Source organism: Leguminivora glycinivorella, chromosome 13, assembly GCF_023078275.1.
Source record: "Leguminivora glycinivorella isolate SPB_JAAS2020 chromosome 13, LegGlyc_1.1, whole genome shotgun sequence".
In the NCBI taxonomy this organism is placed as follows: domain Eukaryota; kingdom Metazoa; phylum Arthropoda; class Insecta; order Lepidoptera; family Tortricidae; genus Leguminivora; species Leguminivora glycinivorella.
This window is the reverse complement of record NC_062983.1, coordinates 8,187,266-8,214,374: the sequence shown is the minus strand read 5'-3', so window position 1 is coordinate 8,214,374 and position 27,109 is coordinate 8,187,266. Positions and strand designations below refer to the sequence as shown.

Sequence of the window (27,109 nt, the reverse complement as noted above, 5' to 3'; positions counted from 1 at the left end):
ATTAATTATCTACGATTTATAACATGTCCCTTATATTTATGGGATTCCGACGGTGAGTGACAGAGATGTTTCAAAGAGAAGAGCCTCTATCGTGAGTTTCTGATATTTTAGAAAACGTTACTCGATAACGTAGACGTCATATTCGAAAGGAGCTATCCATGGGCTTATTATAATTTATTTACATTATAAGGACATTCTTACACAGATTGACTGAGTCCCACGGTAAGCTAAAGAAGGCTTGTGTTGCGACATATCCTCGGCTAATGGTAAAAATCAAAACAAAACTATGGCTACGTTCTAAACATCCTAAGCTATATCTGCTATGAGCATAAGTAGGTACTAAATTTCTTATTTTATTGTAAAACTATTATTGTGTAAAAAATCGTTCAGGAATCAGGGTCTAGCGACAAACAGACACAGACTCTACTGTGACTAAGATTTTTAGATGATATCAATATGCGATAGTTATTAATCAACAGTCTGCTAGTTATAAGTAAAAAAATCTATGTTATGTTTTTGTATTTCTTTTTATAGCCAAAAATTTAAAATATTACATTTTAAAACATTTGAATTGAATAAAACAGGTGTCACTAGCAGCGTTTTCAATTATTCAACACCAGTCAACTGTCAGGTCGAGTATAAACATGTTTACAGAAATTGAAAAATAAATAAAAATAAAAAATAAATGGTTAGTTAATAATGCCGCTATAAACTTCGGTACGTCAACTCATGCCGTACTCACCATATTTCACTGTCAATTCAAACATTACTAAAACTCAAGTGTCTTTTGATATATAGTCTAAAATCGCTTACACTTTAGCATCGTATCTGTAACGGTGCTGTTACACGGGGAATACAATTGCCAGCAATCTACATATACCATTTCCGCGTTTGTTCAATACGCACCAACTAACTATGGAGCAAACGCGGCAATGGTATGTAAATTGTGTTGCCCGTTTAACAGCACCGTAATACTCACATGTTCAGACAATGTTAGATATATCAGACCGTCCGTCCGTGGTATTCAAAGATTTCCGATCACGCAATCTAACGTCTTCACAATAGAGGCGTCAATGGCGTCAGATATTTGTGAGCAGTTTCGCATTTTCGATATATCTTATGGCGACGGTACAATCATCCACACATTTATGAGCCTCTACAATAAGACTGTACAAAAACCCACACACTGAATATGGGTTAAAATGCGGCGTATAGGCGAGAGGTTCGCAACCTGTCACTGCAATGTCACAATTTCGTTTGGTGTCAAGTGTCAGCCCCTTAATTGTCAAGAGTTGCACTGAAAGTCTTAAACTTGAGTAGCTTCATGCGCTCCGCCTACCTCTTAATGGGATACCCCCGTGATTGTATGTAGGTATGTATATGCTAATTAGCATCTTATAAGCTTTATTAAAAGGAAAACAAGGTCGAACTATTGTCAGTTAAGAGCGTTGTGCACGCTCTTAGCGCTCTCACACTTATCGCTAATGATACGTTGGAGAGTGATAAATCACCGATGAAACGAGTATTTAATGGACGCACAGAAGCCACTCCGGCCTAATCGACCAAGCACTTATAAGCTTTATCTATTTACAATAGTAATATATCACACTTATACGTAATAATACTCTTAAATTGTGGAAAGCAATAAACATAAGTCCCTTGAGAGATGTCTTCTTTTGAGGACAATGCAAAGTAACGAATGTTCATTGAGCTATTTTAGAACGTATAGTATAGAATAAGTTTTTTGCAAAAATTTCATTTTTGGCACAAGCTTTTATCGCTGACTGTTTCTTTCTTTCAACAGTCATCTACTGCTCTCCGAGATTTTTCTAAAATCCCCTTACTCGATGGGGATACGACGTTTCATGACAGAGTTCCTATGACCACCTTTCTGCTCCATCATCAGATCAGCTCCATGATACCATAATATTGCATTGTCACGTGATTTACATATGTGTGCAAAATTTCCCACAAGGCAAGTTGAATAAGTAAAAGCTTGTAAAAAGGACATAATATATATCATTTCTCAAATCATAACTTGTCTATGAACATTGGTTTTTGTAGTTGTATTTTTTACATTCCACATGTCCACACAGGGCGAGTAACATTGCGAGGCAATATCCTCGCGCGTCGCTCGGCGAGCGGCAATGTACCTAGCTAGATGTGTCTGGGCCGAGGCAGCCCGCGTTTTCTCGCTGTTCACAAAATTTTCTGCCTATATTTTAATATCACAAGATGATTTGTCTAATAGATTAGATTAGATTAGATTTCTTTATTTCATGATAAAAATTACACTATAAATTTGTTACATGCCAAAGTTATGTTTATCTTCTCATCATGATCGTCGAAAATTACATTATAAATTGAAAATAATAAAATGAATATTTTCTCTCAATATTGTCGATATTGCATTTACATTTCTTTGAAAAGCTACTAAGCAATATCAGTTATCGATTTCGGCTTGGGGCTGGTAATGTGAAAAAAGTTGATATGTATTATCCCCATCTCCCTATATGAGATAACTATGAGTCGTTGTTGCCTGCAAATAAAATAATATAAATAATTCCTTCCATTGAAAGTTACCTTCATTGAAATGTAAACCTTCATTTTATACTAATGACCTACATTTCATCGTTGCAGGTTGCAGATTATGCTGCAGAGGCGCAAGAAATACAAGAACCGCACCATTTTAGGATACAAGACGCTCGCCGAGGGAGTTATTAGGATGGACCAGGTATGTAAAGTTTAACGATAGTACACTGAGAGAAATTTGCATTGTGAATTTAACAAGTTCGACTTGTTGCGGTTTATCCGTTTGAATCAGCCAAACGTATGTTTAAAACAATATGTGTCAGGTTGTTTTTATAATATCGACTTGTTGATTCAAATATATTGCCGATTCAAATGACAAGTAAGTAGCTTGTTGTTTGAACCAAAGAGCACGTAGGCGCTATTTTAACCAAAAAACTTGTTGAACGAACATGAAAACTGGTTGTATTTTCTCTCAGTGTACGTTACATGATCGATTCATATGATAAGTACCTAATATTCTTGTCCTAAGCTTCTATCCCGTCACCTGGGGTCGTCTCTCCTTGTCTGTCGTTTCCACTGTTCTCGGTTCTGGGCTACCTACGGTGATGATAAGTACCTCGTGCGGATTTCGGAAAAATAATTTTGCGGTTAATTTAAATAGCTATGATTTCTTAATATACGCTAACTATTGCTACTAATGATAGATCATAATTATTATTATCAGTTTTTATAAATACACTCTTGGTAGTACCTACACACGCGGACTTACAGAGTCAGTCAAGTAGCGAGAGCGAGACATATTTTCTTCCAGTTTTTAGTCATGTTTTGTATACAATATCTTTCGTCTCGAAGTTTGCTGAATACAAACCCGTCCTTTTTTTAATCTCGTAAATATTAATGTCCTACTGTATTAGTATTTATGAGGCTGCCTTGATCCCGGACTCGTGTTTACTTGGATTTAGAAATAATGTTTATCTTATGAATATCAATAAATGTACCTACATGTGTCTTGGAAATATAATCAGAATTTATAAAAAGTTAGCCGTTTTATATTTCCTCGTATTGATTAATGATTATGGTTATTGTAAACTGCTATTTTTTCAATATCAGATCATGTTAAATGCAAAACTGTCTCAATCTCAGTAGAATGCGGCGAAGTTGATGTCAATGGAACGTATAGTATAGGTAATTATGTGTTGTATCCATACTAATATTATAAATGGGAAAGTGTGTGTGTGTCTGTTTGTTTGTCCGTCTTTCATGGCAAAACGAAGCGACGAATCGACGTGATTTTTGAAGTGGAGATAGTTGAAGGGATGGAGAGTGATATAGGCTACTTTTGTGTCTCTTTCTAACCCCCCACTTCCATAACATGGGGGGGGGGTGGAAGTTTGTATGGAGCGTTCCGTAATGTTTCAATTTAACGTGAGCAAAGCCGCGGGCACAAGCTAGTTATTATATACATAATTAATACATAACAGTAGAATAGAATAGAATTTAGTCGTGAACACAGGTAAGACTATACACATAACAACACAAACAGAATGAAATGAAGTGCCACGAAATGGCCTCATCTCTGCGTATTTCTGGTAACTTTCAGAAGTTCCAGTAGTTGTTGAAATTAGAAAAATCCATAACAATGAGGAGGCACACTCAAAGGTTATGACAGATGGCACAATGAGGAGGCACACTCAAAGGTTATGACAGATGGCGCCACCCTATTAGTCCATACGTGAGAGCGAGAAGAGAAGTTGATATGTTTTTTCTCTCTCTCACATATAAATAACAATGACATGCCTAGACACTTGCACAGGCGCCGCCTGTGGCGGGATAAAATGTCAGTGTGTCTCCCCATGATATACAGTGGACACTTTAGGTTCTGAACTCCGAATCCGAACTTAGTTCAAATATTCGCTGCTACCTACTAAGAGTACCGATCCGGTCAGTACAAACCCGGCCTAATGTATTATTAGAGGCAATTAACAAAATATTTCATTTGCTTGTAACAGATGCAATTTGTGTTTCCTCTATACCTCGAGTACATGGCCAGGGTCGGTCGTTCACTGTTCTATATACTCGTTACTATCATTAGTGAAGTGACTCATACTTGTGTTTAAGGTCATATGGCTCATCATTGAGTTTATTATCAAACCGGTTCAAATCGTCATCAGAAACTCCTATGCCTGCAACAGAAGAAAGTTTCGTGGAATTTTTGCCGCGGTTTTTGATTTGTCTTTTTCTACGTTCCAGGTGTTGCAGCGTTCCATGGACATGGAGCTGGAGCTAACCGGAGTCGGTTGCAAAGGCGGTGCAGCTGCAGGCCAGCCTGTTGCCAGGCTGTCCATCACGGGCCTCGCGTCCACGCCCGTCGACCACGACACCAAGAACAACAACAACATGCTCATCACTGGTAAGTATCTAACCGTAGACTGTTGTGCTGCTGCAGGCCAGCCTGTCGCCAGCTGTCCATCACCGGCCTCGCGTCCACCCCGTCGACCGCGACACCAAGAACAACAACAACATGCTCATCACTGGCAAGTATCTAACCGTAGACTGTTGTGCTGCTGCAGGCCAGCCTGTTGCCAGCTGTCCATCACGGGCCTCGTGTCCACGCCCGTCGACCACGACACCAAGAACAACAACAACATGCTCATCACTGGTAAGTATCTAACCGTAGACTGTTGTGCTGCTGCAGGCCAGCCTGTCGCCAGCTGTCCATCACCGGCCTCGCGTCCACCCCGTCGACCGCGACACCAAGAACAACAACAACATGCTCATCACTGGTAAGTATCTAACCATAGACTGTTGTGCTGCTGCAGGCCAGCCTGTCGCCAGCTGTCCATCACCGGCCTCGCGTCCACGCCCGTCGACCACGACACCAAGAACAACAACAACATGCTCTGTCCATCACCGGCCTCGCGTCCACGCCCGTCGACCACGACACCAAGAACAACAACAACATGCTCATCACTGGCAAGTATCTAACAGTAGACTGTTGTACTGCTGCAGGCCAGCCAGTCGCCAGCTGTCCATCACCGGCCTCGCGTCCACCCCGTCGACCGCGACACCAAGAACAACAACAACATGCTCATCACTGGCAAGTATCTATAACCTGAGCAGTATGCAGCACCTACTGAAGGTGGTACTGCAGATTAGTTGGTGAGTCGAGTCGGTTGCGGTTGTTTGAAACCACCAGCGGGACTGCACACTTGCATAGTGAGATTGGTGATGGTGATGCGCATCAATGGTCAAGGTGAGCTATAGTTTTTGAGTTCAGACGAGCAGACTTTTAGTCGATGACTTTATGTGTATAATGTTTCGATATCAAAAGCCTTGTCAAAATGTACGAAATTGTTGCCATTGCAGTTGAGGTCTTTGATGGCCAAGGTGCTAACCATCGAATGTACTCTTTCAGAACGAGGCTACTCAGACGAAGAGGAAGAGGGCGAATTCAGCTCCGTGGAGGAAGCTGACGAGATGACGTACGGCGCGCCGGCGCGGCGCCGGACGCACCGGCAGCTCACGTTCAACAAAGCAGATCTATCCTATACTAAGGTTATTATTTTTTATACTTACATTAACGTTGATATTGGTGTTTGTGTAACCAGTTAAAGAAACTTTTGGGGGCGGATTGAGATGGGTTTCCTAGGTTTTATAAGGATCAGTTAAGCTAAGTACAATTGATACTAAACAACGTTTTTAACCTGAAAGGTATCATGTCCTACGCTTGGGTAGTTGTAGCTCGAGAGATATGTCATATGTCGTAAGCTCTCCTTTGCGTCCATAATATTGTTTGTAAACAAACAGTAACACTTAGGTAGGTCATAGGGAGTCTTGAGGCTTTGCCCCTTATAATTAAATATATAGTATTACTATCTAAAAGAGGTGGCTAATCCAATCCGTAATCGCGTGTAAATTAAATAGTTATGGCAATTATTATTTTAAATTGAGAAAATTATCAGATAATCATGAAGTATACAATAGTTTATTATAGATACTTCCTTTAAACGCTAATATCCTAAAGAATGTAGGTTTACAGTTCATGTTATATTAGTTGCGTGTACTATATGCGTGTAGGCATGCTCTCATGCGATCAACTGTTCTTCAACTGAAATCGTTGCGTGCTCTTATAAATATTATAATGTGCAACATCCAAAGGCCACACGCATACATGAATGGCATGAACTTATCCATTTTCTTAGTACAGACAGTTGATTTCAGTCAAGATCTTAGCTTGCTTTTCATACAAGCGAGTTGCAAAGTCTAAAATTAGGTATCTGAGTTGCGAAGTTTTTTCTCGGTCATGTCTTTTGTGTTTTTGAAACAGTGGCATTTGTTTCGAAATATTGTGTAGAATTACGATAAGATTCTGGATTTCTTTGTTCTTTTGTGATACAAATGAATCAGTACGAGTATCTATATCGGAGCATTTTTTATAAAATGCATGTGTATAGGATTATTCGAGAATTTGACTTAGACTTTTAGGATGAAATTTATGAAGGTGAGATTTGTATTTAATCATATTTTTATAGTATATTAAACTAGCGAATTATAATTATAATCATTACAGTTGCATGACATGATATTAATTTTTAACAAGTATTACTCAGGTACAGTTTTTAGCCTCTTACTATTTTCATCTGAGATAAAAGGATATCTTTTTAGAATTCATTACGAATAGACGAGATTTTTTATTTTTTTTATAGGTTATTAATGTTATTATACTAAGATATATTCGCATGATTAACTGCCTAACTATTATTTATTAATTCTGCTAATTTTTTTAGGTTCTTTAACAATGCTGTAAATATATTTTATTAAAAATGTCTATTTAAAGCCTAATATCGCTTGCTTTGCCGTAACCTAGCCGTTGCTTGCACGCAGCTATCGCGCTCACGAGACTTGAGCTTCATGGAGCGCGAGCGAGAGAGACAGAGCTATATGCGGTCAAAGGCGGACAGGGACAGCGATAGCGAGCTGGAGAACGCCGCCGCTAAGCGCAAGGGCAGCCGTGGCAAGCTCGCGGTGAGCGCGGCTTTTTGCTATGCCTTGCTGCTGTGTACAGATTAGTTTATTTTTTGCACGTAGATTATTCAAGTATCAGTATCGAAGTGGCCACTAACTCTTTTACTATACTAGTCGCAATACCAGCGAGTGAGATCATAACGAAGCGGTTACAGGTACCTAATACCCGATAAATGATTTTTGTATCATTGAAATATGAACGTTGCGTTTCAAAAACCAGTTTTCTCAAGTTATTCGGTTTGACCACTAACCCCTCGGTAATAACATCTCTTACACTATTGTTTGGTCTTAATAAGAGTAAAGGAGATAGCATTATAAGATCATTCGTCACTAGTTTGTGTCATGCACGATTATGTGTTGTGGTTCGTATTATGATGCGTCTAAACGTTATATTTGAGTAATTTACGCGTCATCTTGAATGACACGATCTATAAGAACGCTAGCATAAAGAATTTCGTACATTGACCCATTTTCTTTCTCTATCTACCGATGCGCACGCACCTAATTATTTATGTAGTTGTCTCGCTCTTCACTCATGATGCAAGCGGTCGATGCCACTGTGTGAGCAGGATAGTTATAAAACTATGACTTTGTGAAAGAGATAGGAAATTGCGGGTAAATATACGAAATTCTTCGCGCTAAGGGACCTTACTTTAGTTTCTCATTTTAAATTCGTTTTTATATTGATAATATTGAAGTTAGTGACACGTTTAAGAGTTCTTTCACTGCTTTGATATTAAATTATGTAGCATGTGCCTTAACTGTTAGCAATTTGGTTTACTTTTTAATAGCTTTACTTATGAAGTTAATTATGCATGCGTACTTATATGTATGTAATTATTATTTTTTAAGGTTAACTACTGGCCTTATTTTCGGCTGTTGTTAGTAAGTTTTAGTTTGTGTTGGTGCATTTTGTAGTAATTTAGGAGAAATGACTTTCACCATGTAAATAACAGCAAACAATATTATTGTATATTTCGTTTAAAACATACTTACTTTTTTGGCACGACGACCCAAAGTAATTCTTGGCCTCCAACACAAGAGCACACCACGTTACGCGGTCCAGACTTACATATAGAAAGCGCGAAACTGTTGGCCCATAAAAATTCAAGGGAAACTTATGTAGATCATTCTTATCGTAATTTGAAAGTCAAGATATCATGACGTCTACGTAATGTTTTCATACTTGGTAGTTTATCTTAATAGATTAGATAAAATTGGGTAAACGTTAAAAATACTCATTAGTTGTTGCAACCGCATCATGGAGGTAACTTGTTTAGCGAAATGACTTGTTCCCAAAATTCTTAACTTCTTAAATAACATGTAAAATAAATAAGTAATTAGTAAATTTTAATATTAAAAGTTTAAATTATTTTGGAAACAAGTAAACAGGCCAAGTGTGTATAAAATTAAGGTTTTTGAAACGAAAACTTGTGTGTGTCCAAAGTGTTGTGAAATGTTAGTTTGCATGAAGATTTGATTGTATGAATTGTACCTATCATGTGCCCTTGTATGCCTATTCTACATAACTGTAAATGTTATAGTGAATAATTTCGAATATTATTTTCCTTCTATTTAACTAAATAACAGTTTCTTAGTTACATATTATATTTCACATTAAGTACTTTACTAAGGCCGATAGTCATTATCATATGTTTATCATAGAAATATGACCATAGGCAACATGCCATCCTTTTTCTTCACGTTGGAGAAAAAGGGAGGCATACAATTCTATGATAAACATAATTATGATAGTGGACTATCGGCCTAAGTACATGTAGCTTTCCCTAGTTTACTGCAAAACAATATTCAATCGAATATTATCTTTTTCTCTGTCATACACAACAATTTTAATGGTTTTCCCTGGCGTACTATTTCGTATAATCAGCAATTAATTATATCCTAGAAACAGTATTTAGTAATACCGAAATTAACAAAATATTGACATAAGACAACATGAGAAATGGTTACACGCTGTATTCCTTTACACGCATGTTACACGCACTGTACGTTACATGTTACGACCAACGTCCCTTACCTATCAGCAACGCAATCTGAAGCAGAAGTTCACGGCACTGTACCGGCAGATATCAGAAATGTTGATACCAATTCAAATTCAATTAAAAACATGAAAAAAAACCCCTAAAATACACCCATATATACACGGGAATTAAAAAGGACCAGCCAAACTTTGCAAACTGACTTTTGAGGCCATAATGGAAAACTTTTATTATGGGACCAATGCTGAGATCGCAACAAAATTGGCGGTTCCATACATTCCGACTGACGTGATGTCGCTCATTTCTATGGAACAGCTAAATTATTTTTCGCGATATCAGCATTGCTTCCATAATAAAAGTTGTTCATTATGACCTCAAAAGTCACTATGCAAAGTATGGCTGGTCCTTTTTATTTCACTCTACACGGTGCTCGTGAGCATTGCGAGAGACTTTAAGAGTATATTCCTGATCCCATTTTAAGACTAAAATGTCATAAACACTTTTCTAGATTTCGCCTAGTTTCAAAGTTATGACCAATTGAAAAAAAAAAGTATTTTCTTATTGTTACTCAGTACAAAAGGCTTTTTTAACGATGTTGATGCCATTATGGAGAATTAGTCTCGCTATCCTCATAGATAGATGTCCAAAAGTACGACATAAAAGCTTTCAAAAATGAGGTTTTTAGAAAAAAAAACGTCAAAATTCATTTGAAGTGCTAGTTTTATGAATAACATTTACTTTTTATGTGAAAATACATTCAAAATCAGTAAAAAAAAAAATTTTTTTTTTGGCAAAATTTCCTCATATGAATTAAAAAAAAATCTTTCCTTTAGCCTCAGACGTGCGTGGTTAAAATCTCTCGCAATGCTCACGAGCACCGTGTATAGTATGCTTTACCTTTTTAAGAGTTTTTATGCATGTTACAACCTTTATACGTTACATGTTACGACCAACGTCCCTTATCTGTTACAGCAACGCAACCTGAAGCAGAAGTTCGCGGCGCTATTGCGGCGTTTCCGAGTGCCGGATGAGATGGGCGAACGCGGCGCGGCGAGAGACACGCACCATGCTCAGAGGGATATAGACGAACTGTTCCAGGTAAGAAGTTGAGGCTTTTGATTTCCTTGAGATGCAGGCGTCCATAGGTTACGGTGACCGCTTTCCATCAGGCGGACCGTATGCTTGTTTGCGACCGACGTAGTATTAAAAAAAGCTTCTAAGAGTAAATTGTTTGTAACAGTCAGGATACGCGGCCTTGCTACTTAAATATAGAATGTTGTAGGTTGCATTTCCTAGTAGGTATCTCAAAATCAACAAAAATGAATATCATACACTAGAGAAACAATGGCCATGGTATCAATTCACAATTCTTTGGTGTGTCAATGATATATTTGAAAGAATAGGTGCTTATTCTTGTACAAAAACCGTCCGTTACCGAACTGAGCGTTCGCAAATTTTTTGTAGGTATGGGAGTTTCCATGGATTTCTGTTGCGTGACTGTTAACTAATGGTTGATGCAACTAGCCCTAATACCAACCTTTCAACAGTTTCAACCGCCAAAACAACTGACACAGGCGTCTAAAATAGTACATTACGATACAAGTGCGTAAAAAAGGAAGTTCGAAAGGAGTGTTTTAAATCGACACGAGTTACGAATTGCCTTTTCGCACGTGTATCGTACGACGTTTTTCAGTATAGATGAGCCTCCGAAGTTTCGACCTGGCATATACATACCTAATGAACCACTTCTCGCACTAGTGCGTAAAAAAAACCATCTCTACTGAAAAAACCTGTATGGCATCCAAAGATTTATAAAGAGTTGCAAGAGCAGTAAACTTTTGTTGACATGACCTCATGCGCGGATCCAGGGGGGGGGGGGAGGTCATGGGGGTCATGACCCCCCTGGAGCCTAGGTTGGCCATACAAATAGACCACGTGCCCCCCCTGGGGCCAGGGCCTTTACCACGTGACCCCCCCCCCCCCGCGCTTGCATGACCTAATATCCAACTGATTCCACAGGAGCTAGAATCCCTATCGTGCGGCGAGGGCGAGGACTCAGGCCCAGACCAGATGGACACAATCAGCATCGGCTCCACGCCCAAACCGTCGCTGCGCCCGTTCTTCAGCAGCTCACGCAGCCTCGCCAACCAGGAACATCACAGGCATTCCAATGGTATTGCGCTTTTGGCAATGTGAAGTCTTCTGTTTTGATAATGGCTCCTAGACTAATAATACAAGGAATGCAAAACTTTGTTATAGATTGTCAGAAAATTTGAAGCTAATTATGAAATGTTGCCTTGTTTTGATTTTTGAACACAATAAAGGCTAAACATGTGGGGGCATTTCAGTGTCTTAAAATTATTGAATATAGACTAGACATTTATCTTCTCTTTCTTATAAATCTTTGATGATCGGATAATTATGACGCCGTGGGCTTGCATTTAAAATCTCCGGAGTTTTCTGAATCTCAATGCATAAGAAGTGCATGGTTACTGGTATAAGTTACCTCTACCTACATTCAATTTTATCCGTAAGAATAAAAACATCAAATCCTTATTGTGTTTCGGGGATCCATGGGCGACAGAGATAGCTTACCATCAGGCGACTGTCTACTCGTTTGTTTCCTATCTCAAAAAAAATCATGCATTCGAAAGAGTGAATGTTGGAATTTGTGTGACGCTTTTGTCGTCAAAATATTATTAGTCCAGGAGCCAAGTTAAAAAGAAATATTATTTTTAAAGTGAGACATATCAATTAAATATTTAGCCTGAGCATTAATGGCACAAATGACAGTGCAGTGAAGCTTACATTACATTATGATTTGCATTGCAATAGTCATAGAGCAGTCATACATAATATACATACATATATGTTGGATACATTGTTTTGTTTGTAACGCTGTGTGCATAGTGTTTTAGCATGTGAGCGTGAGATGGACTAACATACATGATACGAGCACGGTTGTTATAACGTTTCATATTCATTTATAAAATAAGAAAAACACTTTAACTTTATTGTTGCACATTGGTTCAAAATTAAATAAGTAAAAATAAATATTATGGTGCCCGATTGATATTCCGAAATAAAATACGCCGATTTTCGGTACGCCGACAACGATTCGCCGACATCTTTTTTGGCCGAATATCGATTGGAAGAGTCTCATTTCGCATAATATTCGTTCGTAAACGGAGTCGGTAAGCAGAAATTTGATACGCCGATTGACTTTTCGTCGAATAATCATTTAGTAGTTGTAAAAATTGGCCGACAAAAAATTGGTCGAAACACAATAGTTCGAGTGATCATTTGGTTTTTCTTTGGTGAGTTGGCAGGAACTTGCGTACAAACTAGTTGTTAGATCGTTTATAAGAAACTTACATTTATTTCAACGTGTCATAATGTTCTGATTCTAAGGATTAATTTTAGTAAATTATGTATTGTTGTTTTCAACTCACCAAATTTATACATTTAAAATTTTTAGTTCTCCCATTCGGAAATTAGCACTTTTCTGTTCAAGAACATAATGTTAATTGCCAGAATATGTAAATTATTACCGTAACGAAAAAAATTTCACATTATACATTGTTTAAGAAAAAAAACCGGCCAAGAGCGTGTCGGGCCACGCTCAGTGTAGGGTTCCGTAATTTTCCGTATTTTTCTCAAAAACTACTGAACCTATCAAGTTCAAAACAATTTTCCTAGAAAGTCTTTATAAAGTTCTACTTTTGTGATTTTTTTCATATTTTTTAAACATAGGGTTCAAAAGTTAGAGGGGGGGGGACGCACTTTTTTTTCCTTTAGGAGCGATTATTTCCGAAAATATTAATATTATCAAAAAACGATCTTTGTAAACCCTTATTCATTTTTAGGGTTCCGTAGTCAACTAGGAACCCTTATAGTTTCGCCATGTCTGTCTGTCCGTCCGTCCGTCCGTCCGTCCGTCCGTCCGTCCGTCCGCGGATAATCTCAGTAACCGTAAGCACTAGAAAGCTGAAATTTGGTACCAATATGTATATCAATCACGCCAACAAAGTGCAAAAATAAAAAATGGAAAAAAATGTTTTATTAGGGTACCCCCCCTACATGTAATGTGGGGGTTGATTTTTTTTTTCATTCCAAACCCAACGTGTGATATATTGTTGGATAGGTATTTAAAAATGAATAAGGGTTTACTAAGAACGTTTTTTGATAATATTAATATTTTCGGAAATAATCGCTCCTAAAGGAAAAAAAAGTGCGTCCCCCCCCCTCTAACTTTTGAACCATATGTTTAAAAAATATGAAAAAAATTACAAAAGTAGAACTTTATAAAGACTTTCTAGGAAAATTGTTTTGAACTTGATAGGTTCAGTAGTTCTTGAGAAAAACACGGAAAACTACGGAACCCTACACTGAGCGTGGCCCGACACGCTCTTGGCCGGTTTTTAAATACCTATCCAACAATATATCACACGTTGGGGTTGGAATGAAAAAAAAAAATCAGCCCCCACTTTACATGTAGGGGGAGTACCCTAATAAAACATTTTTACCCATTTTTTATTTTTGCACTTTGTTGGCGTGATTGATATACATATTGGTACCAAATTTCAGCTTTCTAGTGCTAACGGTTACTGCGATTATCCGCGGACGGACGGACGGACGGACAGACAGACAAGGCGAAACTATAAGGGTTCCTAGTTGACTACGGAACCCTAAAAAGTGTCTATTAAGTGCGTAATTTTTTTACAACAGCAATAATTCATTCATTCGAAAATATTTTAACAATGAAATATTATAGGACATTCTTAGACAGATTGACTAAGTCCCACGGTAACCTCAAGAAGGCTTGTGTTGCAGGTACTCAGACAACGATATATATAATATACAAATACTTATATACATAGAAAACATCCATGACTCAGGAACAAATATCTGTGCTCATCACACAAATAAATGCCCTTACCGGGATTCGAACCCGGGACCGCGGCGTAGCAGGCAGGGTTACTACGCGCTAGGCCAGACCGGTCGTCAGAATTAGAAAAAATCACCAGCACTTACGCATTATATTGTTAAGCAAACATGTAATCAATCAAATTAATCAATCAAATTATATCAAGTGAATAAATTAATTGATTCTAGTTTAATACACCAATTGAGTATCAGCATAGGTACTTATTTTAATAAAAATCGGTAATAGAAATTGAACCATGAACCTCAATTGTTTAAGTTTAAAATTGATCATTAACCGATTAGGACGGATTTACTCTTACGCTGATATCGTTACGTGTGCTTGATAAAATAAAACCACGTTAGATTTGTAGTATTTTATGTCATTAAAAACAGTAGACTCTAGTGTAGATAACCTAGGTCGGAAAACAAATACCTTTACAACAATCATTTGACACGTCCATCTCACACGCACGTCTGGCATGCGCAGTGAGCCGGCACGCGAGCCTCGCCTCCACGCAGCTCAGCGAGCGCCTTGCCACCGTCCCGCTTACAGGTAAACTGGACACATCATTACATAATAAGAGTTCTCAGGGTTGGCATTATGTGCATTCTAAAGACGTGAGCGAAAAGCATCTCGACATTATCACAGGTATACTGAATTCTGGCGCCGACGCGTCCTCTGCAATACCGCTTGATCCTTATGGTTGACTATTATACATAAGACATAACTCGTTGTATGTCGTACGTCTCTTGGCTTACTGGCATAGTACGTCTTGCGGCTCAGGTAGTTCCTCCCTTAGCGCCCCTGTAGGCCTAGCACAGGTAAACTATCTAAACTGAGTTTTAATTTTGTGAGAAACTTATAATTTGATTTTTTGGGGATCCTGTCATTCTGACACCGCCAAATCCTGTCGGCAGTGACTCTGTTGCGGAAATAAATACGTGAGTGATCATAAGTACAATCTTATATTATTGCAGCAAAGTTAAAAAAATCAGCGACAATTGCCAATGTGAGATAGCTGTTAACTATTTCGATCTAGAACAAAAGTCTGGCTTTTACAATTATTATAAAGATGAATAATTTAGATTCTTTTATAGGGGTACTTTGTATCCCTCTGCTGAGCATAAGCTATGCCACCCGTAATGGTTTTCTGTAAAAATAACTCAATAAAATTGTGAAATTCAGATTAGATGACAGTATTTCAAGGAACGGGCCTGAGGGCGATTAGTTTAACAGAACAAATATTTAAAATTTCCGACAGAATGTCTAGCTAAATTGTCTGCAATTAATCTTTCGTTTAGTTTACCTATTAGAAAGCTTTTTGTCTTTGTCTATTTTTCTCACTACACTCATTCTGCTTCTCTGTATTTTCACCAGTTTGGTTTACAAACTGACTATTCGCATTCAGTTTCTATTTCAAACTGTTCTACAATATTTAGCATGGGCATGTGTTTTGTTTTGAGTTTTTTGAGTTTAAAAATCTGTAAATTTTCCGCTTCTTTTATTTAGCCTACTTTTTAATTTAACAAAATCTAATATAAATTAATTCTCAAGACTAAAAATAAATACAACCTAAATCGTTTACCCCATAATACGGTTCTGTATATCAAAGCCAAGCGAGCGTAAGCAAAGTCTGATAGTAAAATGTTATGTGTAGAATCGGAGGCGATTCGAAGCTCGGCGGGCGATGAAAGAGGCAGCGAAGGCAATAGCGATGGCGATATTACGGCTGACGCCCCTGTGTCTGGCGCTTCGGTGTCCAGCTCACCCCCTAACGAAACTAAGGTTCAGGTTAGTAGAATATCGAAAATTATATCCAGTACCACTCATGGGTCAGCCATTATTTACCAAACCACAGAATAAATAATACTACCCTACAAAAAAAACATATGACATCGGTTTTTGATGTCTCTTTACTATTGCATAGCTTGCCTTTCGGCCATTAGGGTTGCTAAAAATGGACATAAAGGAGTTGTGCAAACTGTAATAATTTCTCGTAGCAATGTTGAGCCGAAATAAACCGGAATTTCACGTACAGATGAGTGTCGCACCACTGAAATACATCCAGGCAGGTCGGTTGACACGAGTGATTACCAGTTTCAGAATAAAGCATGTAATGGATGACTCTCGCTCTCACTTTCTCACCTTAATGTTTTATACAGGAGGATAAACGTTCCCGCCTCTTCCGGAGCGCGACGAGCGGTGGCAACCTCACGCCGGCCGGCGCTACGCGCAAGAAGAACTCTTTGGCCGCGTCAGACAGGCCGCTTTCGGCCCACGAGCTGCCTGTGCAGAGCCCTACCACACTAGAGGTATGTACCTCAATACTGATTCATATGTTGAGGATCAAGGAACTTCTAGGAATTAATAACTGTTATCTGGTCTTATCAAGCGACGCAAGTAATGTACACCATATAATATCGTGCAAGTGGCCAATCGTTCAGGGTCCGTATGGCCTTTCTTCCTTGATTTCCCCTTAGGAGCCGTCCACACTCAAGAGACGCATGTCCGCCGACGCGGAACGGACGTCAGCGCCACGCCGCCTGAATGTAATTTAAAAAACGTCTCCTCAGTACATTTTGTATAGGAAGGACGCGCAAGGGACGCGCAAGGGACGTCGCTCGGCGCGCGCCGCGCCGCCTGGGGGTGCGTCTTACGTCCTTCCTATACAAAATGTACTGAGGAAACGTTTTTTAAATTACATTCAGGCGCCGTGGCGCTGACGTCCGTTCCGCGTCGGCGGACATGCGTCTCTTGAGTGTGGACGGTCCCTTAGTCCCACAACTCACAAGGCCCGTCTCTAGATGGTTAGGAACATGGCAATGATTTTGAAGAATACATTTAGGAAAACTTTTGGAATCCCAAGTGCCTAAAGATTCTGACTAACCTGCGTATCGTACTCGTAGTTACGTTAAGCTAACTGTAACCGCTTGTCTACGCGACCTGTATGTATGTAATCTTTAATTCAGATTAGATTACAGATATTCAATCTGGATCAGCTCAAAGTCAAAATAATTTTTCGAATAGCCTTTACTTGTCTTTGCAGCAATTTTGAAGTTTTGATTTCTGCCCAACCCATTTGTATATAGGTAATGAATGACAATCTATTTTTTCAGCCCCGACGCACAATGCTCGAGCAAATCAGCCGTCTCCTTGGCGACGATGCGCCTCTCCCGGAGTGCGTGGCCGTCGCGCCACCCGCCGCGGCCAGTGCGCTTCACGCCTTGGGAGTTCCTACTATAGTTACCCCCGCTCCTCACGCCCCTGACGCGAGACCGCTGCTGCAGGCGCTGTATGCGAGGGCTGGGAAACAGTGAGTACTCCATGTTACTTATGATGTCCTGGTAGGCTAGTCTGACTAGCGCAGTGAGTGCGTTTCACGGCTTTGGAGTTTCTACTTTTGTTACCCCCGCTCCTCACGTGCCTGACGCTACACCGGTGCTACTGACGTATGCGAGTACCTACTCCAATAGTGTTACTTAATCCTGGTAGACTGCTACACTTGAAGCGCACCTCGTTATGATATTTTGGTAGTCCGCTGCTGCAGCGCGCGTGTGATGCTAACTCACCTATCGCGTGGCAGCGTTCCACCAAGGCTCATCAAACGAGAATGTTCAGTTGACATATGACAATAGGGATGACGACTACATAAAAAAAATGGCATTCTGTTTAGTCCGTCAGTTAGATCGTCCAAAAATACTAAACACATATTTTTCGCTTTTTCTAATTAACGAAAAAATACAAATAAAAGAGCACCAAAGTTCCGGAGTGGGGGCTTGTGACGTCACTTCTAAGTAAAAAATGTACCTAGGTGTGACGTCACGCGAAACTTCATTTCGTTTACGAGAAAAAAGAAAAAATACGTGTCTAAAATTTTTTGATAATCTAAATGACGGACTAATTCGTTTTTTTTAGTCATCTGGCCTATTTTAAGGATCTTTAATTTCGAAACTCCTGTCAACTGTCAAATGAGTGTTTCTCCAATTGTGATAGATATTTTTTTCTACAATGTTTTCGAGTGCTAACTGGGCCATTTTTTTTCAAAGTTGTCCACCCCACTTTTTTTGTAACATGGGTATTTTTTACGCGATTCATACTCAGAATGGAGAGCTCTTTCGATTAATTAATTGAAATACGGTTGTACTCACGTTATTATATCGCTATTGCTGCGACATGTTTCGGGCCAATTCGGAGGCCCCTCTTCAGGCGTATAGGAGTTCACGCGACGGCTAGACTCCGCAAACTGAACGCGCCGCTCGCCGCTCCGCCCGCTGCGCGCGCGCTGATAGGACGGGGGAGGGGGGCGCAGAGCAGTCTGCTGCTGTAGTTGTTGTGTAGAGTTCTGGTAGCGCGGCTGTGTCGACCGATGGAGGTAAGCACACTGCACTCACTGTGTCCACACGATTGTCAAAACACATTTTCCGCTTCACATTAGGTATTACCGGTTTCCATGCTGGTGGCAACATCCAGCCTCCGTCCCGATTGAAATTAGGGCGGCGTCCGATTTCAATGGCCTCGAGAACTTTGCGTGGTACAAAACATTTCTCCCGTACCAACAACCTTGCTCTATCGAAGCGTATAAAATGGGACGCGCCGGTATCGTACGCGTGCTCTGCCACTGCGGAATTCCTGGTGTCCATGTTCTTCACGCTTCGTATGTGTTCCGACAACCTCGCGGAGACATTCCTTCCAGTCTCGCCGACATACGCTCTACCACAGTCACAAGGTATCTCGTATACCCCCGGGCTACCCAGTGGGTCCTTATCTTTAGGAGAGCGCAGCACCTGCCTTACCTTTGTGTGGGGGCGGAAAATTGTCCTCATGCTAAACCTACGGCGTAATAGGCGTCCAATGGTATCCGTTACCCCTTTAATGAAAGGCAAGAAAGCTCTTTCGATCCTGATAGGAGAAAAAAAAAAGTCCCAAGATTTCCATACATTTTTTCGAACCTTCCATTCCGTTACCGCCATACAAAATGTATGAAAAAATGGTAACGGAATGGGAAAAAACCTCGGGACACTTTTTTTCTCCTATTAGGATTGAAAGAGCTCGTGATTTTGAGTGGAAAACACATAAAAATTTCCAAATCCAAAAAAAAAGTGAGGTGGACAACTTTTAAAAAAATGACCCAACTAAACTCTGTCAAACAAGTCTGTGAGTAAATAAGAACAAAGAAAACTATATGCATCCTTTTCTTTAGGGTGCTAGAGAAAAGGATACCTATAGTTTTCTTTGTTCTTAATTACTGACAGACTTGTTTGACAGAGTATATACGTTCGTCTTACTCAGGAGCGGTCGTCGCGGCTGCATCCGCGTGCTGGTGGCGGGCGGCGACGGCGCGGCGGCGGCGGCGCTGCGCGCGCACGCCGAGCTGGCCGCGCGCCGCCCGCACGACGCGCCGCCGGTACGGTTCTACATCGTGCCCATCGGTATGTTCCATTCATTTTAGAAGTGTCACAGGTGATCAATACAATTCAACGTTCCTCGAGAACCGGGGACTTTACGCATAGGCACGATCCAAGCGTGCATGTTTAATTCAATTCAATTCTTTATTGCTTCCATGTTGGTACAAGATTTAACAGGTGGCAGATATAAAAGGCAAGGCACAACACGACATGAGACCCTGTTAGGGTATTGCAAAAAATATAAATAAAAAACTATAACTAAAATATACACTAAGAATAAATTAATAAAATACATTATTGAATACATTATTATTGCTTATTGAATTACTTTTGGAATTTATATAAATTAAAATAATCTTTTAAAGAATAAAAACAATTGTCAATTAAATAATTTTTCAATTTCATAACAAATATAATTATTTAGTCTCTTTGGTTATTTCTTTAGGCAAGTTATTGTAAATACGTATAGTTGTCATATGAGGGCTGTTACTACTCATTTGCAATTTGCTACTCGGGAGAGCTAATCTGTCTTTATGCCGGTGCCGACCGCAATAGGTGTCAAACGTGTCGTCGTTTTGGCCACAACTTGTTACAATTCAAACTTGCCGTTTTTACTGCCGCACAAAGTCACGGCGGTCGTGGATCTTGTAGCCAAAGAAAGTTACACTATGCAGAGCAGTATACCGCACGAAATATAATTTTCACCACACCAACTGGTAAAGGCTTATTTACTTTGCTGTTCGAAAACAGATAGCAAAATTGCATTGTATCCACAAGAGTGCAAAGTAATTTCATACACATTTTAACTTGATATCTTAAGCTGGCTGCTACAATTTACCTATAAATGATGATTTGGAATCATAAATATTGAATAAAATTATGGATTTCATTTGATTTGAACTTTGCCCCCTTGTAGAACAAATAACTATTGATTCGCTCCTATGAAACTTAAGTTTTACTGTGCGTATGCTGTCTTCATATGTGATCTTAATTAGATGTAGGACGACATTGAGAACGATTTCCGGCTGTATAATAGGGTTATAGGTTACTTAAAACAGTTTCTTATCCCAAATGTTATACAGGTGGCGTAACAGTGGCCAGACATTTGGCAGCCACAGATGCGGCGTACGGAGCATTGTTCGGAGACGCGTGGGCCGCGTGCTGCGACCGAGCCGCCGAAGGCAGCCTACCCGACCAGACTGAGATGTCCTCCAGGATAGCCAGGTAAATCATAAACAGGAATTAATTTAAACTGACATACCAAAATACGGTCTTTAGCAGGAGACCAGTGAGACAAAACTCTTGAGGATTGTCTATAAGGCCATGATAAATCCAGTTTTTTTTTTTGTATGAATAGGTAGACATTTGACCACGATCACACCTGATGATAAGTGATGATGCGGTCTACGGTGGAGCACGCTTACCTATGAGATACCTATTTACTCTCGCTTTAAAGAGACCTGGATTGTACTCATGCGGAAACACAGACTCAGGCAGGGCATTCCACTCCTTGGCGGTTCGCAAAAGAAATGTTGAAGCGAAACGCTTAGTGCGTACTTTTGGAATACTAACCGTGAAGCGATGCCGCATTGCCGATTGTGTGGTGGTCCTATGGTGAAATGGGGACGGAGGAACAAGGTTGTTGCAGTTTTGAAAAATGGACAATTTAGTAAACCATTATAACAAGCTTATATTAGTCATATTTTGTTAATATTTGAAAATTGTGATACGCAGGTATCTGAACAGCATCGGGCCTGTCAACAACGTCCCCATAGGCGAAGCCATGGTGGCATATCGAGAGCGGTCGGGAGATGAAGACGCCAGTCAAACTTTCGTGCCCTTTATCGCTGTAAGTATCGTACAAGTAGACCATGGACTCAAGAGTCGCTTGTATGCTTTTAGGTATTACAAAGGCCGAATTGATTTTTTGTTTGTTTTAACGGCATGTCAGGGGTAGTTTCGTCGTCCAAGGGGTGCAAGTTGGTCCTTTGCACAATAAGTTCATCTAAATGTCGCCACTGTTACAGATACTCTTAACTCTGCTACAAAGTACTGGAACAATATACCGTCACATAGTTATTCTATTAAGCTCTTCCATCGTTGTTGGACACGTCAGCCTTCAGTAAAGTATTTGTAAAGCCATACAGCGTCAATCCGGTTCCTTGTTTGAAAAGATGCATTGCAGCAATTCCCGTTAAGTTTGTACATTTGGATCACGTCTCCGATTTTGATAAAAATTGGTAGGCTGATAGAGTCCATGATGCTGAGCAAGATCCACTAGGTTTCCCAAAATGTCCAAAAATAGTCAAAATATACAGGAAACCTTCCATTTTTGTTACCAGATTTCTATACATTTTCGGTAACAAAAAAGGAAAGTTTCATACAATCAACCTAGGACATATTGGGAGACGTGATCCAAATGTACAAACTATTCGGGAACTGCTGATTGAGGCCACTCCACTTTTATTTGTCTGGACATGAACGTTGTGGATAGCCTCGTTTGTTTACTTAGCTTTCTTGTTGAAAACTTGTAGTATTGTCTAAACGTGAGTTTCCGTGTTCAGGAGGTCCGCGTGGGCTGCAGCGAGGGCGGCGTGTCGTCGCTGGAGCTGGAGGAGGGCGGCTCCCCGCCCGCGCGGCCCTCGCCGCCCGCCACGCCCGCGCCGCTCGACCTGCAGCCGCCGCTGCTCGCGCGCGAGCCTCTGGAGTTGCAGCTCGACTACTGGCTGGTGAGTTACGAGTGTTAATACTGCTAGTCATCGCTGGAATCCGAGCAGCACATTACGAATAGGGAAGTCCACGCGGACAAAAGAGCGTCGTCAGGTAAATACCTTGCGAGACAAATGGCCAACGCGTATGAGCCTCACCATGGTAGCTGCAGCTCGACTACTGGCTGGTGAGTAACGAGTGTTAATACTGCTAGTCATCGCTGGAATCCGAGCAGCACATTACGAATAGGGAAGTCCACGCGGACAAAAGAGCGTCGTCAGGTAAATACCTTGCGAGACAAATGGCCAACGCGTATGAGCTTCACCATGGTAGCTGCAGCTCGACTACTGGCTGGTGAGTTACGAGGTTCACTACTGCTATTCGCCTTTCCTGCACGCGAATCCGAGCAGCGCACTACGAATAGGCGGATCCACGCAGACAAAATAGCATCGCGAGGTAATTACCTTGCGAGACAAATGGCCAACGCGTATGAGCGCCATGGTAGCTGCAGCTCGACTACTGGCTGGTAAATTCAGATGAACTCAGAATTTAAGTATACTATGAATAGGCCATGCAGAGCAAACAGCATCGTTAGACGATTCCCTCGCGCGGGTGGTGGCCAACACAGACGTGCTTTAACCCAGGGAGGGTGAGACAAACGCGATCTCTGCAATTCCATTAATGGGAAGTGAGTTAGAACAAGCTTCTTTGGAGTAATGTGTAAGCCAGCGCGGGCTACAGCGAGGATGGCGTATCATCTCTATAGTTCTCTATGTAAACTTTGCCTTTGACTAAGGGAATTTGACAATGATTGGAAAGTAAAAGGCTTTTTTGAAATAATATTTATATGTATAATCTCTATAATGTTACAGGTCCCAGGACGGACAACAGAGAATGCAGATAGCAAAGTGACAGTGAAGGCATCGTTCAGAGCGCTACACGTGACGCGGCAGAACGCGCACCTCTGCATCACCTATCTCACCAAGGAGAAGAAACAAAAGAGTGAGTTTGCAACCTCATTTCATTCTTATTGTAAATAAATACCCTATTTAGCCAGTGGCGAGAAATTAGCAATTGAATCGTTTTGTGCACGAAACGGAACTCTTCGAATGTAAATAAAAAGTACATCAAATACCCTATAATATCTGCATGTTGTGTATTGCTCGTTGAAAACACAATATATATATACTTACGAATACGATCAAAACACTCGCTACTTACCTCTAGGTTGGACTGCTAGACCTTGGTATAAGTAGGTTATTTAAGCAGTTTATAATACATACTTCATTTTTGACTGCTCAAAGCACCCCTAAACTCAAAGTCCTTGAAAATATAGTGGTAAGTCTGGTTTGACAACACATGACAAAAGATTTCTGCGTATTATTGTATCCCTTGACCTTATAGTTTACATGTACATTCAAACGGAGTTTGACAGTTTATTTCACATTTCGTGTAATGTTTTTATTTATTTTAGTTATGCGATTGGGCAAGAAGAAAGAAAAGACTGGGGAAGCGGAGCCGGGCCGGGCGCAGACCGTTGACGGCGTCGCGCGACTCATCTGCTCAGCTAAGGGCTCGCACAATCTGCCGCTCAAAGGTAAATACGATCCTAATTATTTAAGGTCTTTACTAGTGTATCCGTCTCTCTCCAACATACAAATCAATGATTTTTCTTTATTTCACAGTGTACATCGACGGTACAGAATGGAACGGCGTAAAATTCTTCCAACTATCGACGCAGTGGCAGACGCACGTGAAGACGTTCCCCGTGGCGACCTGCGGCGCGCCGCTCGCGCCGCCGGAGACCTAGAACTGGCTCCGCACCAAACTCGGTGTCCTGCACTCCTTGGCTTCCTCGCTCTGGCACTCAAGAGCGACCCTCGCCGGCCACGAATAGCCGCCGAGCTAGTACGAGTTCCAATTTGGAACGCGGCCATTTTGAAAAAGCGCAGCGGCGAATGCTGGCCACTAATAAAGCGCCGAGCTTGTTTGACCAGTTCAAATTTAGAACGCGGCCATCTTTAAACGGCACACCCTAGGGCTGCCGACGGCTTTCCGATGAGGCTCTGAAACTTTTCGAACGTATCGATTTTTAGTATTATAATACGTTGGTTATTTTGCAGTCAGTAATGTTACGCTATCGAGCTGCCATGATTTTATTAGCGCGTAGTCAGCTTTTGTTGTGTAGCTTGAATAGGGATTACCGTTTGTTATTAGATTTGTAGTCAACTGTGTGCATGCTTCGACTTCGATGTTTATCGTGTAGGTATTCAAGTTACATAATAAACGCTCAAAATCACGTTAACTATTCATTCATAGTCATTCATTAGTTGTACGTTTAATGTTATAAAAACTAGATATTCGCATACTCAATATGTATCGAGTTGATGAAGGGTTCGTGACATTTCCATAATGTATGTAAAGTAAGCTAGGTTATGCATGAGACTAGAAGAAACCGAATTTCGGAGTATCTGTCGGCACATATCATTGTAGGTTCGTGCTGCTGAGTGCGCTCGTTTTATTATCTGTGATTCGTTAATGCAGTTTAAAATGGCGACGGCGATCGCCAGACATTTTTTTGTATATTTTTTGTAAGCACCTAAATTAACTGCAGTTTTTTAACTTTTGTACCGTAACGCGTAGACTTTTAATACAAATAGATTGCTAGAACACCAATATCTTCCGCATGTAATATTACGCTTTTAATTTGAAGCCTTTTATAGCAGGAATCATATCTTTCGGTTTCCTTGAAGTTTTCACCCTCCCGTTTGATGATTCCGAGCCAACGACTTTATTTAAAGGTGATACGGCTAATTTTAGGAGGTGTAAAACCCCAAGGGAACGGGTAAGCAACGACTGTCGAATGATATCATAGGTTAACTGTACTCTTGTAGGTTAGAGGTGTGTATTACTCACTTGCGGCTGTGTTGTCGGAAGTTAGTCATGTTTACCCAAGTTTCAAGAAAATGTAATGGAATAATGCTCGTGTCTCTTTAGAGATACCCCCCACTACCGGTTAGAAATACGCTAGTGTGGGGTCTCCCTTACATAGCCAGTTCGTATTGCGTGCACTGTTAAAGTTTGACTATTAAACTAAGATTTAATACTTGTAGCTTTTGAAATTACTCAGTTTTTGACATAAGAGTTAACAAATGAATGCAGGTACTTCCGAGTACGTTCTGTTATGACTTGAAGCTAATGTATAAAAGCGAATATAGGGTCAGTTTTAAATTATCTTTGAAGTAGTTTCCCAAATATTTTGTTTAAATTGCCTAATTACCTAAGTTAATAATTTTTTAGTTTTTAAGCAATACGAAAGACGTGCCAAATTAGAATCAATTTTAACGAAACCTTTTATTTTTTTAAATAGAGGGTTCTACAAAGTTAATTAGAGTACATTTTGAAAGAAATAAATGCAATTCAACCTTACTATTACACATTAAGGTATTGCATAACATTGAAATGTATATTCCTCGTCCCTTGAAAGACCAGCATGTCGAAATTTACAGAGTCCAAGTATAAAAAATATGATTGCTACAGTGACAACTCGCATCTATGTACCTATATATTAAATACTCATAGTTACCCGTTGAACTATTTAGTCTTAGGTGTACTACAAATAGGCATAAATAAAATATTTGGAAGAAACTAACTTTCATATCTAAAATAAATTCGACAATAGTTTTGCCAATAGTCGTACGCTTTCTGTAAGTAATCGTTGTAGTCCGTTAGTGTATGTAAGGCGTAAGATTAAGAACAATGAATATTTACAATAACGTCTAATATTCTCGATCCCCATATATGAAACTGAAAACTGACTCCAATCACCCTAGCCAAAGTTTTAGAGCACTAGCTACGCTCAATAATCGCTATACCAAGTTGTACTTCTGTAACTATCAACATTCATCAACTCATGACTATAATATCAACATCGTTTACTGTACCTCAATCTATTATGAAGTTGTCTCATAAATAGTGAAGGCAAAAAGAACTTCTTTGTTTGAAATACAATATTTTTCATTTTTAAAAACAGTTGATAATAACCACAAAATTAAAATTTTGAATAAACCCCGACACAGTGGACCGATTTTTATGAAACATGGCTAAGAACACTCCCGACTAACTCAGCTTTCAAACAAAAAAAAACTAAATTTAAATCGGTTCATCTGTTCGGGAGCTACGATGCCACAGACAGACACACACACAGACAGACAGATAGACAGACAGACACGTCAAACTTATAACACCCCGTCGTTTTCGCGTCGGGGGTTAAAAATATGCCTTCCGTTTTCTGATGGACTTATTATAACCGATACGTGTCATAAAATTATACTCATACTTTAAACTATAACTTTCAAAAAGCTTCTTTAGATACTCAATATTTGAACCGATTACTTTAGAGGTGATAGTAACCACTGTTCTATAGTACTTAGTCATTTTTATTAAGCAGAAACGTCTGCTAACGATTCTAAACATTTTTATATTAAAGGAAAAAATGGAAAAATTTACGC

At 39.9% G+C, this 27,109-nt stretch overlaps 1 protein-coding gene across 1 annotated transcript in view; it reads left to right on the top strand.

Moving 5' to 3' along the window:
- Window positions 1-26,721, top strand: part of LOC125232429 (phosphofurin acidic cluster sorting protein 1) — a 199,485-nt gene extending 172,764 nt beyond the window's left edge. The window contains 16 exon segments of the mRNA XM_048138085.1: window positions 2,641-2,734; window positions 4,783-4,942; window positions 5,948-6,087; window positions 10,530-10,655; window positions 11,577-11,730; window positions 14,971-15,036; window positions 16,142-16,275; window positions 16,647-16,796; window positions 17,601-17,797; window positions 19,774-19,913; window positions 20,972-21,113; window positions 21,624-21,738; window positions 22,454-22,618; window positions 23,471-23,600; window positions 24,073-24,195; window positions 24,284-26,721. Of these exon segments, the coding sequence (XP_047994042.1) occupies window positions 2,641-2,734; window positions 4,783-4,942; window positions 5,948-6,087; window positions 10,530-10,655; window positions 11,577-11,730; window positions 14,971-15,036; window positions 16,142-16,275; window positions 16,647-16,796; window positions 17,601-17,797; window positions 19,774-19,913; window positions 20,972-21,113; window positions 21,624-21,738; window positions 22,454-22,618; window positions 23,471-23,600; window positions 24,073-24,195; window positions 24,284-24,408 (2,161 nt within the window). The 3' untranslated portion in view covers window positions 24,409-26,721.
- The last annotated feature ends 388 nt before the right edge of the window (window positions 26,722-27,109 follow it).